This window comes from Choristoneura fumiferana, chromosome 22, assembly GCF_025370935.1.
Source record: "Choristoneura fumiferana chromosome 22, NRCan_CFum_1, whole genome shotgun sequence".
NCBI classification, from domain to species: domain Eukaryota; kingdom Metazoa; phylum Arthropoda; class Insecta; order Lepidoptera; family Tortricidae; genus Choristoneura; species Choristoneura fumiferana.
The window spans coordinates 4450876-4469105 of record NC_133493.1 but is presented as its reverse complement, the minus strand read 5'-3'; the positions used below and the strand labels follow the sequence as shown (position 1 = coordinate 4469105).

At 37.6% G+C, this 18230-nt stretch overlaps 2 protein-coding genes across 3 annotated transcripts; both read left to right on the top strand.

The window, feature by feature from the left end:
* Window positions 1–1494: 1494 nt before the first annotated feature.
* LOC141440398 (WD repeat-containing protein 48 homolog) lies at window positions 1495–9218 on the top strand. 2 transcript variants are annotated; one of them, XM_074104906.1, is made up of 4 exons: window positions 1495–3434; window positions 3635–3799; window positions 4817–4957; window positions 5820–9218. In XM_074104906.1, the coding sequence occupies exons 1-4, from the start codon at window positions 1920–1922 to the stop codon at window positions 5913–5915; spliced, it is 1917 nt and encodes a 638-aa protein (XP_073961007.1). In that variant the 5' UTR covers window positions 1495–1919; the 3' UTR covers window positions 5916–9218. The 2 variants fall into 2 exon arrangements, with proteins under 2 accessions (XP_073961007.1, XP_073961006.1); XM_074104905.1 differs by having other exon boundaries at window positions 1498–3438; window positions 3639–3799.
* A 1198-nt stretch (window positions 9219–10416) lies between these two features.
* Window positions 10417–14912, top strand: LOC141440274 (elongation factor Tu-like). Its single transcript, XM_074104739.1, has 6 exons — window positions 10417–10826; window positions 11151–11404; window positions 11835–11958; window positions 13156–13406; window positions 13986–14214; window positions 14648–14912. The coding sequence occupies exons 1-6, from the start codon at window positions 10520–10522 to the stop codon at window positions 14857–14859; spliced, it is 1377 nt and encodes a 458-aa protein (XP_073960840.1). The 5' UTR covers window positions 10417–10519; the 3' UTR covers window positions 14860–14912.
* Window positions 14913–18230: the final 3318 nt, after the last annotated feature.

The following is an 18230-nucleotide window of genomic DNA, read 5'->3' as shown; positions in this document are numbered from 1 at the left end:
GACCCAGTTAACCGGCCTCTGAGATGGATTCACGTGCTTGTTATTTAGTGATAATACAAATTATTATTTATTGTGTTTTAATTTATGGGCACGATCTTTATGTTGGCCATGATTTTGGCTCCAGAATGTCATACGTCGAGGTGAAGAAACAAGGATTTATATTTTTCAAGAGACACGAAACCGTAGAATTAAACTTTCCTGAAGGTACAAATGTCACCGGAATCGCGTGCCAAGATATTTCGCAGGACAAGAACGGAAAAGCAGTTATTACCGAAGGAGGATTGTACTCGGATCATTTGAAAATTGAGCTAGAAAGTGCCACTGGTGCCAGTCTAAGATATATTATTGAGATTTATACGTATTCATTTTCATTTGGCCCTTGGAAACCTAAACAATAAAGACATTGGAAAGTGATATTAGTTAAGTACTATAATTTCAAACCTGGGGGACATCCATATAAAGTACGTCACACATTAAGGGGGGGGGGAGGGGTCAAGCGGTTTGTGACACAGGAACAAAATAATTGCAAATTTTATATACGTGTGGCAGGGGAGGGGGGGGAGGGAGAAAAGAGTCAAAACTAGTTGACGCACTTTATGGATGGCCCGGGCCTCTACTACCTACCTGTCTACTCTGAATATTTTTAGAAATAATTCAAGCTTTAATTTAGTTCCGAAGTAAAAAAAGTACCTTCCTCTTACTGAATTCCAGCTAGTCTCATCTGTTTGAATAAGCACAAATTCTGTTGATAAAAAATACAAAAATAAATTAAATTTGACACAGATTCGTGTCTTACATCTTAGCATATGAGGGGTTACATTTAAAATCTCTTGCTAGGGTAAACGGCAAAGATTTAAAAACCCATAACAGCCAAGTGTGTTCACTAACCCTTTGAGTATTTATCTAGAATAGCTTACACCTAAAGTTAAGGTGTATTTTACGGATACATAGGTTGTTCATTTTTACCTCCTGTCTATGGCGGTTTTTCCCCCAAAATTAAAATTCTGTGTTGAAGTTTTTCACAGCTAGGCGAAATATCGCTAGATGGCGTTAGTATCGCGAGGTGCTTGCGATTGGCTCATTTACTTCTTTTTTTTTTGTTTTTTAATGGCTTTCACTCTTGCTGTTTTTAGCAAGACGTATTTTGCCAATGTCGATGTTGCGACATTACGCACATGAGGAGAATGTTCTGTTTATGAAATTTTGATTTTGGGGAAGGAACAGATAGGAGACCTAAAACAAATAACATCATTTACTTATTCAACCAATCACGAGCAAACGTCAAACGGACCTCACGATACTAACGCCATCTAGCGATATTTCGCCTCTGTGAAAACCCTCATTAGAAACAGTCGACATTGACAAGACACGCCTAGCTAAGATAGCAAGGGTGAAAGCCACAAAAAAGACTAAAACTTAAAACTCATAAACATTTACTTTATTACAACATTTACTTTTTTTAATTTCCTTAGGTACTTCTGTCCATTGTAAAGGTTGCCTGGAAGAGATCGCTCTGAAGCGATAAGGCCTAACCCGTGTTTTCTGTACTGCTTACTGTGTTGGTGTGCAATAAAGTTATTGTATTGTATTGCATTGTATTAACAACTTAAACCCGATTTTAATGAAATTACTGCAAACAATAAACTTTTTGACAATTAAAAATAATGCGAACGCAGCTTTAAGGCTGTTTTCTGTTACGGAAATGCTTCATTAAAAGTTTGTTTACGCTTAGCTGAGAAATTTCGACCAATAGCGTGCAGGCAACACTTGCAAATCAGCAATCACAATCTAAACTCGGAAACTGTCAATTGTAATGTCAAAGAACTGAAGGGAATTGAAACTGGTTTCTTGGAAGAAATTTAGCTTGTAATTTCAACTAATACTAAACTAAAGTAACTACGTTATAAAAATGACGGAAAATGGCCTCGACGATGCGTAAGAAAATTCAAGTGTCGTTCGTGATTCGTGACGAGGAAGAGCGTCGTCACAAAAATGGCGTTAGTTCTTTGCAGTTGGACCCTATACAGGGCAGACTTTACTCTGCAGGCCGAGATGGAATTATCAGGGTTTGGAACACAGCCACGGGAGTACAGGACAGGTACATACAGAGCATGGAACACCACACAGACTGGGTGAACGATATAGTGCTGTGTTGCGGCGGGAAGAATCTAATCAGTGCCTCGTCAGATACTACTGTCAAAGTATGGAACGCGCCGAAAGGGTTTTGCATGTCTACTTTACGTACACATAAGGACTATGTACGTACTTTAGCTTACGCGAAAGACAAGGAACAAGTAGCAAGCGCTGGCCTAGACCGCGCGATATTCTTGTGGGATGTAAACACCTTGACAGCTCTAACAGCGAGCAACAACACAGTGACCACTTCTAGTCTTGTCGGTAATAAAGAGTCTATCTACAGTCTCGCCATGAACCCGCCAGGCACTGTTCTAGTCAGTGGATCTACTGAGAAAGTCCTCCGAGTATGGGACCCTAGGAACTGTGCGAGGCTTATGAAGCTGAAAGGACATTCAGATAATGTAAAAGCGCTAGTTGTCAGCAGAGATGGGCAACAGAGTGTGTCAGGGAGTTCCGATGGCACTATAAAGTTGTGGTCTCTTGGGCAACAGAGGTGCGTGTCGACAATACGGGTTCACACGGAAGCAGTTTGGGCTTTGCTAGCTACTGAAAATTTCACACACATAATCTCGGGTGGCCGAGACAAACTAGTCATTATAACAGAATTACGGAACCCTGATAACTCCATAATTATATGTGAAGAATCAGCTCCTATATTAAAATTATGCTTCACAGCAGACCAGCAAGGCGTATGGGTGTCTACATCGGAATCTGACATTCGATGCTGGAAACTACCACCTTTAAATAACCTAAATTCTGACACATACAATCAAAACAACTATAACCCTAACAATGTATATCAGACACAACCAATCACTAACATACCTGGGGGACCAGCAATAAGGCACTATAAAGTACTAAATGACAAACGCCACATATTAACTAAAGACACAGCCAACAATGTAGCACTCTATGATGTCCTAAAGGCATGTAAACTTGAAGACTTTGGTGCCATTGACTTTGAAGAAGAAGTGAAGAAGCGTTTAAAAGAAGTTTATGTTCCAAATTGGTTTAATGTTGATTTGAAAACTGGTATGCTTACAATACATTTAGGACAAGATGAAACAGATTGTCTTAGTGCATGGGTGAGTGCAAAAGAAGCTGGATTGACGACAGAAGTTGACCAGAAGGTTAATTTTGGTGCGTTGTTGCTACAAGCATTGCTGGAGCTCTGGAATCATCCCAGTCGTGTCAGTGACTCAGGACAGAAGGTCATTGGGAATAACTTCTTCAGCGTGCCACTGCACACTCCACTTATATTCAGTGAAGTTGGTGGCAGAACACTCTACAGGTTACAGGTAGGTCTATATACTTGAGTTTCCTGTACTGCTTACTATGTAATTAAAATACCAGAAAGGGGACTTATTTAACGGGAGTAATTTTATCCACCTTCTAGGCAAACATGTACCATCTTAGGCCTCATCTTCCGCTTCCATCAAGCGAGATTGAGGCCAAACATAAGCCTATTTTATATTTAAAAAAAAACTCGTTTTTCCAGGTAGGAGATGCCGGTGGTGAGACGGAAGGCAATTTGCTGACGGAGACAGTCCCGGCGTGGGTGGTTGACGTGGCCATCGAAATGGCTGCCCCCAAGCTGAACAAACTGCCTTTCTACCTGCTCCCTCACGCTAGCTGCACTACGAAACAGGATCGACAGAAAAAGGTAGTCTCAGAACTGAAGTTCCCTTTTGTTCTACAGGGCCCACAGACTACGAAAAAATCTCAACAACTGCACCGTTCGACCGGTACCGTTTATCGTGTCGTGTGTGAGAAAACTGTATAGTTTTGTAAGATTTTTTTCAACACACTTGCTCGTAAACAGTGTCATAACATGCAGGTTACCTTAGCCGTAAAGTCCCATATAAAATCCTCGACCTTTCGTTCTTGTCCACAAACCCTTGGTCGGTAAATGAGTCGTTGCCCGTACTAATACTGCTGCGTCCTGTTGGAGGACCACATTCACACACACGTCAGGCGCATGCTGCGGGAGGGGAGGGAGAGGGGCCAAGAGCGCAGCTTAAGGTATCGCCTATATTTGGAAAAAATATTTTTTTTCTCTTACAAATATACAATTTTACTCGCAAATGTGATGAAAAACATTGTATGTCGCACGGGCGGTACTAGAATTACGAACATCGACTCATTAAAGCCCTCAGTCTTCGGCTTCGGGCGTCTAATAGACTCTCGTTCGTAATTCCTTATTTACCGTACACACACTTAAGACACAATGTACGGAGATGTTACGGAGCTCCGATTCCGTTTCCGTTAAGTCGGTACGGTACTTCCGTTTGGTTTTACACATCCGTTTCGGTTCCGGTTCCGTTACTTTTGAAACGGAAGTTATATTGGATGTCAATGCTTGGCGCGGCGGCCGAACTTGAACGGCGTACATCAAAAACAAACAGGTTTATACCAGCCATTCGCTCATCGCCCCGCTTGCCACGTGCTACACTACATCTCGTCAACTTATCACTCAGACTCCGGTTCTGGTTCCGGTTCAGTTTCCGGTTCCGATTCCGTTTCTGGTTCCGATAAACTAAATTGAAAACCGTTACATCCCTGATTAAACATACCAGGCGAGGTGAAACATCAGGTGAGATAGGGATCAATGACGGCCAGTTAAATGTAAAATAAAACCTATAAACTTAGATAATTCACGAACCAACCGTTTTAATTTCAGGACCGTCTAGTAGCGAACGACTTCATCCAATGCCGCAAAGTGGCGGAACACGTGGTGGAGAAGATAGTGGGGGCAGGCGACGGCAGCCCCCGCGCCGAGCCCGACCCTGACGAGAGAGTGGAACTGCTCTGCGGGGAGAAGGTCAGTGCCCCTTTGCCTTTATCATCATATATCAGCCGTAGGACGTTCACTCTTGGGAATAAAATATTTCATTGTTTTAATAAAAAAAAATAAGAGCGGAATATGCAAGCAGTTTTTTTTTTATTGTTTCAAAGATCTTTTTTGCCAAACCAAATTATCTTATTGGAACAGCTTAAAAATTTATGAAGTTATAGATTTTTCTAGAAAGTGATGCAATGCAAACTTCGATCAATCTTCCTTATTTTTAAACAAATATTGATGAATAGATGATGTCATTTTTTTTTTTTTCAGTTTTGTATCAAATTATCACATTAAGCTATTATTAGGGAGTCAATTTGTGTTCCATGCATATTCTCTAATAGAGCTGCTATTCATAAAGCACCAATGATGGCGAATAGTCTCACGCCCGTCCCACAACATATTGATCAAATTAATTGCCAAATGAGTTGAATTTCTATCTTAACTTATCTTACTTTTATGTAAGAAATGTGTGTTCTCCACACTGTAAGAACACACACAACACAAAACACACGTTTCGAACTCAACCAGAGCTCAGCTTCAGCGTCAGTGTAGTGTGGTGGTGGTGATAGATGGGTTTGTGTGATATGTGTGTATTCTTACAGTGTGGAGAACACCCATTTCTTGCATAAACGTAGCTATCATAAGGTCGCGGGTGAGCAAAGTAATTGTTTCAATTCATTGATATGGATCTCCGCAAAGTAACGCCTGATTCAATAAATCATTCGATATACAAGGGATAAGTTCGCCTTTGTACATCTTATTATCCTGTGTTCTGTTATTTCATGTGTTTTTATGTACAATAAAGAGTTTTACAATACAATACAATATATTTTCATTCCAGGTACTAGACCCCAACATGGACCTGCGGACTGTCCGGCACTTCATACATAAATCTAATATGGAATTCACGTTGCACTATAGAGTTCTTAAACAGTGAAGGATTACTCTATTAGACTATGGACAAATTATTATAAGAGCCAACCTTAAGAATAATATGTGTAGGATTTGAGAACCGGGAGTTAATATATGGGTCAATCGACTCAAGTGTATGCTATTCTGTCCTATTATTCAAGAGATATCAGTGATACACTTTTTTAGAAAAATGTTTGCAATGTAATACTATCAGCATGCTTAGATTAGCGATGAAGGAATTGCGTTAAAACTGTCACAACTAAACTACCTTTTCTTTTGTACCCCATAAATCGTACTTTTAATAAGTAACTCCATGGCAACAAGTTATGCTAAAAAGTTGTTTGACCCAGATATGAAGTGAAAGACTGAATGTCCTCTCGACCAGTTATTTATAACGCTTTTATATCAATATAAAATGTTATCAAAATTTCTCAATTATACATGACTCGATGCTTGCCCATATTTTTAGTGTTGCAAATTAAAAAAAAAATTTTAGGACAAAAAATGTTCACTGCAATTTTTTTTGTGTTGTTATGATTTCCATTTCAATACAGCCAAAAACGTATTAAGGTACTGTGAAATCGTAATCTATTGACAAACTTACGTATATTAGTATAGTTAGCTGCCATTTTGCTTTTACTTCAACCAACTGCAAAAACTAAATGCCAATTCCAAATTGGCAAATTCGGTAAGGTTGGCTCGAATTTTTTGGAATATATACATCCAAATTGTACTTGGATATTGTGCCACTGTATACTATCGCAATTTTAATCTATACTCTTCATTGGCATGACATGTATAACATTTTTACCCTTGAGCTACAATTGTGAAGTTGACAACATTCAATATTAATTCTAAGACGCAAAAACAGTTTATTTTAGCTATAAAAACCAGATTAATTTACAATTTATTGTAAAATTCGCTGTTTACTTGCTTTGAAACAAAGAAATAGTCAATTGGGGTTGTCAATTTTTTACAATGCATAAGTAGTAAATCGAAATCCATACAAACATCACGCCTGTATTTGGAGATAAATGCTTTTTTTTTTCTGCAGTGATTTATTTTGAATATAATATAATGTAATAAATTTATTACACGTCTTCATTTGACTTTTAAAACTATAACGTAGACGGTCCAAATTGTACTTTATTCTGTGAGGATTAGAATTCTTCACAATTTAGGCGTATAGATTAAACTACGGAATTCGATTTGGACCCGCAATGTGACATATGACACTGACAGTATGTTAATTAAATAAGTGAAAACTTCAGACACCCCAAAAATATTTTTTCATTTTAAGTCAGTTGATAGCATTTATTTTTGAATGCCTTCATTATTTTAAAATATATTAGTGTGTTTTTCTAAGTCAGTAATTCTACTCCATTTCTAACTCTACACTCACACATAATTTTTATTTGTCAGTTGTGCTTTGACGTTTTTAGAAGAAAATCACACATTGACAGCAAAACGGCCAGTATAAAATTTACGAAATAGTATGCAACCTCGCTAAAATATTTAATTGGCGCCTGTTGCAGTCGTAACTTTTAGACTAGGTACAGTAAAAAAGAAATTTAAAAACACAAACACAACCTGATTTAAAACATGGTGTAATCGAATCTACCCTCGATTCTGAGCAAACTACTTTCTGGTATTCAGTTATTTAATTAACACCTTGTATATAAAAAATAAAATAATTCTCGTGCTCAGCAAACGCATACAGATCAAACTAATTAAATAGGCATTGGTATGGCAGAACTAGACTAAACTCTAAAGTCACCATCCAAAGTTGTTTCAATAATTAATTAAAATACAATTAAAATATAGCATTAGTATTTTTTTAGACAATCCCAAATTGAGTTAGCAAACAAGTGACGTCGACCGTAGGGGTTATTTTCGATGTTAAATTGCAACTAGGTGTTGTATCTATACATAATCATCGATTTTATTCTGTATCTTAGTATTTCTCCGTGTACTTTCTTTTATCCCTTTCCAACCTAGTCGAGTATGAAAAGGCCTACGATAATGGACCTTGAGAAACTGATGACAATAAGGTTCAAAATTAATTATAGTTATCCCTCACGATCGTATCAGTTCGTTCCGAAAGGGCTAAGCCGCCCCCTTCTGTGCTCATGGGGAGTTGCGGTTAGCTTACAAAAAGTTTTAGTACTATCAAATATAAATGTTAAAAGAAAATATTCTTGCCTATACTGCTTTTGAGTACAGTACCAAAATCTGTGAGGTCTTATAAGCTTTGTGTAGAAGAATAGGAACCGAAGTTTCATCATTGTGCGGCGGGCGTCTCGAATATGCATGCATCCAGTTCAGTGCCTAAGTCTGTTCAAATAATTTGCACCAACGCTGAAAAGAGACCGCTATATCTCGTGAAGAACGGCATACAAACTTCTTGGTTTGACAATTTGTTGGATCAATCCAGACTTTATACCTCGAAATTTGAACCATATCTCGCCGTCCTGCTCATGCTAATAGTATTTAGTAGCACAGTAATGCCTGGTTCACAGTATATCAGTAAAATCGTGTCAGTAGCGGTACATTGCGGGGTCACAATGTGAACCGGACATAAGGGACGGGACGGTATGGTACGAATTTCAAATTACGGGGTAGCCCAGGCGAACTTCGTGCAAATCTGCGAATCAAAATTGTAAAATTAAGGGTAGTTGTTAAGATGTTTATAAAACGTGAAGATGATTTCTATTGACAGTCAATAAATACTTATGGAAGATGAAGAAAAAATTTTGTTATACCGAAATAGCGTTTAGAAGACCTATTCCAATTTTTAATTTACCTAGGTTTTTTTGCGGTGTTTTGTGTATGCCTAAGTCGATTGTGTAGCTAGATTGAAAATAAAGCAGTTTGCTGAAATAAAAATGTATTCCAGCTTTGCATTTTTTATCAGGTTAATAACATTGAATGGAGAACGTTGTGATTTTAATCTTGTATGCTGTGGTTTCCTATACCATTTAAACATTACCCCTCATCATGCATAATCTGCTAACATAGATACATCCGTCTCTTTCTAACGTCGTGTTGAAACGAGACTGCTGCATTTTTGAGGAGACCGTCCATGCAGATTACGCAAACGAGTTGTATCGTCGTTCAACAGGAACAAAGGTATTGAGTCTTTATTTTTGTCTTTTCTGTTCTGTCGTTCTTCTTAGTGTAAGACAAGGACAAAACATTGTAGATGTTATCTTGATCATGAATCGACTGCGAAAGACTTTGATGTAAATTTGTTTATAATTTTAGATATCTGACTCGCTTCATCGATTGTATAGCATGAAAAGACTATGAATAAACATTGTTAAATGTAGTTTTTGGTGTTTTATTAGATACATGTTTTAACTAAAACAATATAATCAGGGCCGTCTTTCACCTATTAGAGGCATGCTGCATTCGGTAAGCCTGATTTTCAGGCGAAAGGAGTAACTATCGGTTATCGTTTGGTAATGGAGTAGGGCCTAGGGCCCTGGGCACGTGCCCAGTCAAGTGTGCCCAGTGGGGAAGAGGGGCCTGAATATAATATTGTTTGGTTTATGCTTGACGCTTTTTTGGTTGCTTGGTTAAAGAATTACCAGATCTGGGGAAGTAAAACCTAAAAGAGATGGGGCCAAATTGTTAACAATAAAAGTAATATACTTATATTTCATACTTCTCATTCAGTAAAGTAAATTTTCTTCCCTGACGAGAGGGAGCAAACTGCAAGTTTTGTCTTCAAGGCTTTTCTATGTGTTTTTTTGCAAATGCAGTTTTTTGAAGTTAGATAATAATTGTGAAATCACGCCATTTTCTATGCTGGTTGCTCTTTATATTTAGAATAGAACAATGGTTATTTTATTTGTGTTACAAGGGAGCAAAATGATGTATACCTTTTTACGGCGAGGGCGGTAGGTACATTGAATCCAGAATGTAGCGAAGGATTCTACGCCCAAAATGAAAATAATTTTGCTCCCGAATGACTCGTACTACTTTTCACACCAAGTGCCTTGCCGAAAATTGAAATAAAACAATTTTATATATAAGTAAAAAGCAGCCAGTGTAGAAATTGGCGTGGTTTTACAAAAAAATTCATTTGCAAAAAAACACTTAGTTAAACCTTGAGCAGAAAAGTTGCACTTTTATCCCTTTCGTCAAGGAGGAAAAGTTACTTTTCTGAATGAGAGAGAGAGGTGTGAAAATAACTATGGAATAGCATAGCACATCAGAGAGGTAATGCGGCCAGTGACCAGTGTCCTAGGGTCGATGTCTGTGGCAGAAAATCACGAATACGTTTTTGGGTTCTTTTATTACGAAAGTTACCCATATTATAGTTTGTATGATTCTTTCGTAACACAAAGAAATCAATCCCGTTTTCTCAACTTAACCCCTTGACTATGTACAATTTTTTTTTAAATTTACCTCTACTTTGTCGTTTTAGTTTAGTTCACATTAAGTTTTAGTTTATAATTTGTAAGAAAAAAAGTTTCTAAACGAAGAAATTTTGACAGCCGGCTGTCTGATTGACATTTATTTGGTTTGGTTGTGCTTGACACTAGTTTCCATTATAACCTCAAAGTTGTTCTAATTTATAAACAATCATTTATGTAAAACGAAAATCAAATCAGCTTAAAAAAAATGAACAGCAACTTTGTAATACGTTCTATTTACTGTCGAATATCCCATAAACCTTTAAGTCAAAACGTTCTATCTCGTAAGAGACTATACATAAGCATTCATAACAGCTATGGTTCTTGTAATTTTTCTTCGAAAGTCGCAACAAAATTAGAAGAGAAGAGGCACTGTAATATCGGTACTATTGGTCACGTAGATCATGGGAAGACTACGCTTACAGCGGCTATCACTAAAGTTCTGGCTAGCGATGGTCTAGCACAGTTTGTATCATACGACGAAATCGACAAGGCACCGGAGGAAAAAGCTAGAGGTGCGTATTACAAGTACATTTCTGATTATTGATCATACAGTTTTACTTCATGATAATATAATTACGAGTATTGTTCTACAGCTGACTAGATGGACATCATTTTAAACTGTAGCATTGAAAATGTATAAACTAAAAACAAGTATATATACAAAAAGTAAGGACCTAGAGTCGTTGGCCCTTAATGCGAATCTACCAAAAAATCCACTACCTTTCGACTTTCTCAGCCGCCCAGGCTATAATGAGGGCTAGCTAACCACCTCAGCTATAATAATATACTTATATTGACTTGTAAAATCTACTATTATATTTTCTACCATATTCCAGGTATAACAATAAACGCCGCCCATGTTGGCTACAGCACAAAACTCCGGCATTATGCGCACACAGACTGTCCAGGCCATGCAGACTACATCCGCAACATGATATCAGGGGCTTCGCAAATGGATGCTGCCATTGTGGTAGTAGCAGCTAATGACGGACCGATGCCACAGACGAGAGAGCACTTGTTGTTAGCGAAGCAAGTTGGAATAAAGCATTTGCTGGTGTATATTAATAAGGCGGATTTGGTTGACAATGAGGTACCTACCTAGATATTTATTATCTGTAATTGTTTTGTTAAAGAAGTATAAATAATAGCATATTTTCAGCTCTTTTTGGACTAGTTACTTATCTTTTACAAAGAATGTAAATAAAATAAAAATCTAGCCAAGTGTGAGTCGGATTTGTGTGTTTTGTACAGTTGAGGCCAAAAATATGTATACACAACAAAATCTGATTATAAGATCTTTGGAAGAAATGTTTGTAAAAAAGGAAGAATATCTGACTGCACTTCCCTCGCTCGCCCAGTGTGAACAGGGAATGTCAGTACACAACATCTAACTTTGAATATGTAGGTTTCCCCACAATATTTTTCACCAAAAAACTCATGGTACATTTAAAGTAGATATATGTAAATTCCGTAAAACTAATTGACATAGCTAATAGTCTCTTCAATCTTCTCAATTTCAGTTGCTAGAACTAGTGGAGATTGAAATGCGCGAACTGCTAGGTCATTTTGGATATGATGGTGAAACCACACCGATGATCTGTGGATCCGCGCTGAAGGCACTCAACGGAGACGAATCTGAGTATGGTGAGTGTGAATAAGCTAGAAAACACAAATAAAAAAAATGCAATATATTGCTTTTGTATTTATCCAAACATTTGTATGGTAGCATTGTGCACTATAAGCTAGGGGCTTGACCCATGGCTCTCACGTATAGGATTGTGGGGTCGGAGGAATTTTTTCGGAAGTTATAAAATCGCCTTATCTCACAACACTCCAAATGGGATAAAAAAATAATTTATCCATATCCAGACATTGATTTGTCATCATATTCTTTATATCATAATCATATCAGCCGAAGAAATGACCACTGTTGAACATAGGCCTCCCCCATCTGCGGATTACTTGTAGTAGTTCCTTTCTTTTTATACTTATTTACCTTTTTTGTACTGCATGGAACAACTACGAATAATCCCCATCTACAGTAAATAGTAGATAAAACTATACCTTGACAAGTTTGTAGACTAAGATGGTTTTCCCATAAGAGTAACAAAAATTTGGAATTGAAATAAAAAATACAAAAAAAGATTCCAAAAACCAATCTTAATTTGATTGCTTATTAACAATATCTCTTGTCCGGGTGAGCGGTTAGTTCCAATGGAGTGCTGAAAGTTTCTCGATGAGGGCTACAGCATAGATGTCGCTAGTGTCGCTGCTTAAGTGGCTAAATAAGAAACCAACAGGCTGAGTGATGAAATATGAGAATGAGGTATGTGGTGCATAGGAGAAATTCGTGTCTGTACCATTGTCTAGCGGTGGTGTAGCGGTGTAGCACGCGGCACGGAATACCGAGAACCTGGGTTCGATTCCCAGCGCTGGTCTTATTTTTCTGGTTTTTCTGTGCATGTATATTTCAGTTTGTATTTTCGAAGTTTGGAGACGTCCGTTGTTTTCACTGTACAACGGACCGTTTTTTTGCCGGACTTGCGGTGTTGTATGGCGTACAATGAATGTGTGTACATGCACCGGACACTTGCCCGGCGACTTAGCCATACAACACCGCAAGTCCGGCAAAAAAAAACGGTCCGTTGTACAGTGAAATAACGGACGTCTACAAGCGGACTGTCGCAGGGAGCTTCTGCTGCCTATATCCAGGTTTTTTAAAAGTGCGGCAAATACTGACTGCAACACAAGGTTCTACTGGGTATCACAAAAAAAAATGTCAAAGTGTAGTGAGTTTTTAGTTCCGATAAAAACAAGTCTTACACCTGTTTTTTTTTTCAGGAGCACCATCAATACGAAATCTCCTCGATACAATGGATAAATACATACCAAAAATAGAAAGGGACTTAAAATCCCCTTTCCTGCTGCCCATAGACAATGCTTTTACCGTTCCTGGTCGTGGCACTGTGGTCGTTGGCACAATAAAGAGAGGAATCATAAAGAAAAATGCTGAAGCTGACCTATTGGGCTTTGGACATAACATAGGGACCACAGTATCTGATATTCAGATATTTAAGAAGAGTGTTAGTGAAGTAAGTGTTTTGCTGGTTTAAAGAGATTGATTGGTTGTTCCTTATTTTTTAGGGGTATGGAGGGCAAAACCCTTCTGCATCCAATAGGGCTTATTTGTTGTTCTTCTGTCAAGACTCTTTTTCGCAGGAACGCGTGGAGGTATTAAACTTGAAATTTGGTGTGAAGTTCTTAAATACAACCAATAAAAAAAGTCGGAAAATCTTTTTTTGTTTGTCTGTCTATGTTAGTAACTATTTAATGTACCTACACAGAGACGGTACCGTTTTGCGGTGATCCATATCAATCGATTTCGGAATTGGTAATCTGGCAATAAATGTTTGTGTAAAACGTGATACTATGAGTATGTTTCAATTTTCGCTTCGCTTGTATTCATTTAGGTAAAATAATTTCGGGGCATAGAAATTGATCTCTTCTTCTTAAATTTAAGAGACACGCTTTTGTCGGTGGAATAACCGCCACTCCGTACGGTTTTCGGCCAGCTGTTTGACTTTCTGATTCGATACGACACCCGCTTCTACATTCCCTTGATCTTACCACTAAAAATTTATCATCTACGATTATCTTCCTCTAATTTCCAGGGTATGGCAGGCGACAATGTAGGAGTATTGCTTCGAAGCATCAAGATAAGATCAGTGGAGACAGGCATGCTTCTCTGTGCTGCGAAGAGCATGAAGCTTAGCAATCATTATAAGGCGAAGATATACTTCTTGACCAGAAGCGAGGGGGGACGGAAGAAGCCAGTGTTTTCGAAATACACCCAGCAGTTGTTTAGCGGGACGTGGAATATTGCTTGCAGAATTGATTTAGGTATGTTATGATATTTTAGATCTCTGTAGCAATAATGCAAAAACTAATTTTAACTTTCGACACACACACTCGTTGGTCGCTATTGCACATTCTAATTTGAACGACACTGGTTTCGGTACAAACCGGAGGCCGTGTTGTCTAAAGAGCGGGCGCTTATAATCGCATTCACCGTCTCTTTCTACCCCCATCTTATATCATGTGACCGAAAGAAGTCGTGAAAACGGCTGTGATTCCAAGTGCGTTAGAGTTAGACAATAAAGCCTCGGGACTGTTTTAGACAATCACAAAACAAATACTTAGTACATTTTATTCTTGCTTTCCACATGCCACCGGAACAGGGCGCATGTAGGGGTGCCTACCGCTACTAGTTTTTGCCAACTTTAGAAGTCAGCATGTTCAAAAGAAAGGTAATTATAAACAAATCTTTTTCCAGAACCGTCAGTGCACATGCTCATGCCGGGTGACCACGGCGAAGTAATTTTAACTTTGCTGGAAAACATGGTGATGATTCAAGGTCAGCCATTCACCGTAAGAGAGAACAACGTGACAGTAGCTACGGGTATAGTCACTGGAACTCTGCCATCCATGGATGTCCCTAAAGGAAAATTAGGGAATTGCGAATTGTCCTTGAGTTGGAGTAATTAATACTGTGATGTTTGTAAATAGTGTAAGTAGATGTTATTAAATTATTATGTTAAGTACGCTGTTTTAATTGTTAATATTATCTGGTGATGTTAGTATAATTTACTTTTTGTCCAAGTAGACCTATGGTGACTTGTTGTCACTATACACTCATTCATCAGTAATTCCGGATAGGTAGGCAAATAAAACTTCACAAACATTTTATTCATTATATATTTTTTGTCAGAAGATAATTAATACAGTGCCAAAACAGTAACAAAATATTAGTAAGAAAAAAAGTCTGCATCTAGCATGAACTACTGAATATTCAGACAAACCATATACCCTAATCGGTTCAAAGAAGGACAACATTTAACACTTATAGTTTCACAACATTTGAACAAGACAATTGGCGTAGTAGAACTATCTTTATAAATTTGTGAACTATACTTCAACATCTATATGCCTAAATGGATATTGTATTCGCTACAAAGTCACAGGGTGGTGTGTACCCGGTCAATAATCACTATAAATAACGAATCCATTTCATATTTTTTGTCATTATTGTAGGAGATGGCACCAAAAAATAAATAGTCAGTTATTTTTCTACTACATGCAACTTAAAATTTAGACAATCACAAAACAAGTCCTAATTTAACATATTTTATTCTTGATTCCCATATGCCACCGAAACGGGGCATATTAGTGGATGTCTACCGACCTTTATCAAAATAGCCAAATTCGATGAAAGATAAAAATAATTTTAATGATTAAAGGTCATAAACCTCGTACACAACCACCCACACTATAATACTGCGGAGCAGTTACTGTCCTTTTCAATACCGACACTGCTCATAATCAGTCTGAATCCGCCAAACCGCGTATTCTAAACATTAATCACAAATATACTTGTATACATGGATCTAACACGTAGAGACAGGAGATTTGTCAAAATAATTTAAACCTTTAACCATCCTATGTAAAATGCTATGTACTGTCAGAGCGTAGTGAAGTGAGCTACACTTAAATTACAATATCCCTTGGTCCAATGCGACAGCTAAGTTGGCATCTTATGAAATACTATTTTAGCTTTGTTAACTTATTTTTTTTTAGTTTTCGAAAAAACTTTTTACCCCTTCGATAGCGCACGTCTACTTTACTCTACTAATTCAACGTACAAGCTATGGTGTGAACTAATTAAAAACCCAGTGTGGTGTGACTATTATAAAAATACAAAATATTTTCAACTGTTGAAATTAGCAGAGCAGGATAGTTCGTTGGGTTGGATATGACATGGACTTCGCGGTTCTCTAATACGCTCTTGTCTGACTTACAGCTTTAGCTTGGACAAGATTCTTTTCAGGCATGCAGTACGTGCGAGAAACGATTTCAAGGTTATAGGTTAAATCCTAAGTCAGACACAAGACTTTTACCCCTGCCAATCGATACTTATCCTAGATGATTGAATATACAATTTAATCATTTAGGCATCGCAACTACAAATAAGCCATTTAAGACGTTGACCTAGAGTAGGGATCCAATGTGGTTTCGACAGCCTTTTCTAATATGGCCCATTTTCGGCTATGTTAGCCAACTTTTCATAAACAAAAAATAAATGCAATTAAAATTAAAACCTTTCCATAGAGTCCTGATTCTAAAATTGTGTTCGTTTGGCATGAGGGCTCATTTAGTGGAACCGTGAAGTTAATTTACTATATAAATTTAACATACTAGATGTGCGCCATCAAATTTACATAGCACACCCGATACACTCGCGATACCAATACGGAATTAAGATTTAATAAGCTCATGAAATTCGATATCCACCACAGACAGTATATATTTTTTTGTATTATTCTTTAAGTATCTTAAAAACATCTATTCAACTACCGGACAGATCCAAAGTTACATGAGATAGGACTAGCGATTCATAAATTTAAGATTCCATTCTATGTTTAAACGTTTACAAACACTGTTCGCCTACAAAGCCTTGCTAAAAACAACAAATAAAATTATAACAAGAAACAATGATAAAAAAATTAGTTCGCTGTCGCAGTTACGAAAAAATGGGCATTGATCAGTGGCAGTGTACGAAAAATGCGATGAAACAAACAATAACAAGATATAGCAGTAAACAATCAACAAACACACTACAGGGGGGCTACTACGAAATTCGAAAATCGAAGTTCGTATCGTACCGTCCCTCTCACTCTTGTATCAAGTGCCAGCGGGACGTCAAGATACGAAGTTCGAATTTTGCACTTCGTAGTATAGGGCCAGAGCTACCCCGCACTTGGGAATGTTGTTTGTAGATTGCTTACTGGATTTTTAAGGAAGGTGATAAGTGTCGTCTACGTTGAACAATTGAAACGTCAACGGTACGGTCACGATCATTAATTTGGGATCCACTTAAGATCGATTATCTGTCATTTTGTATGACAATTCAAAGGATTTTTTGACAAAATGGGTATCAAATTAACGCTCGGGACCGTACATCCCAAAATAATTCACAATAAAATCATGATAATTTATAAGTAGAAAAATCGTTTCAAACCTGGCTCAAACGTCCCTTGCCAACTAACAAAATTAATTAAATTCATAATATGTTAACAACTTATACATATTACAGTTAATTACCGATTAACAAAACGATATCAATATCACTGAGGATCGAATATTTCACCGAAACTTCAATATTGTTCCTGCTTTATAATAGCCATAGAGAAACAAGGCAAAGTCAATGGAAAGGGAACATTGCACAAAACTGACGGTAGATGGCGTTATAATCGGCCATTCTGTTGTCCGATTGGCTGCCTTGCTAGCAAGGGCGATTTACATTGATATATTTTTTTAATACATTAAATACTGAATTCTGACAGCCTACGGTTATGTAACATTCATACGTCATTCGACTAGTCGATAATGGTAAAATAAGCTGTCAGAACACGCTTTAGTAATACTGTTGTCATCAGAATGAGGGTGTTTCGACTGGCGAAATATCGCTAGATGGCGTCAGTGTCGTCAGATCCGTTTGACATTTTTGTCAGAGTTGTGATTGGATAAATAAATATCTAAATAATCCAATCGCAAGCAAGGCTGAAACGTCAAACGGACTTTGCGATACTAACGCCATCTTGCGAGATTTCACTTGTCGAAAAACTGTCATTTGGATACACTGAATCACTAAACCATCGTTGAATGTAAATCTGGATTTTATCTTTCGCACGATCATAACTGCCATTTCAACACTGTCACATTATCATTTTCAACTTAAAGAGAAGCATAAAAGTAAAATTGGTGTCGACGACTGTTGTTAGCACCACAATTAAAACTAACGATTACGTACTAGTGAGGCGTCAGCATTAGTTTAATCATGGGGATACTGCCATCCGTCT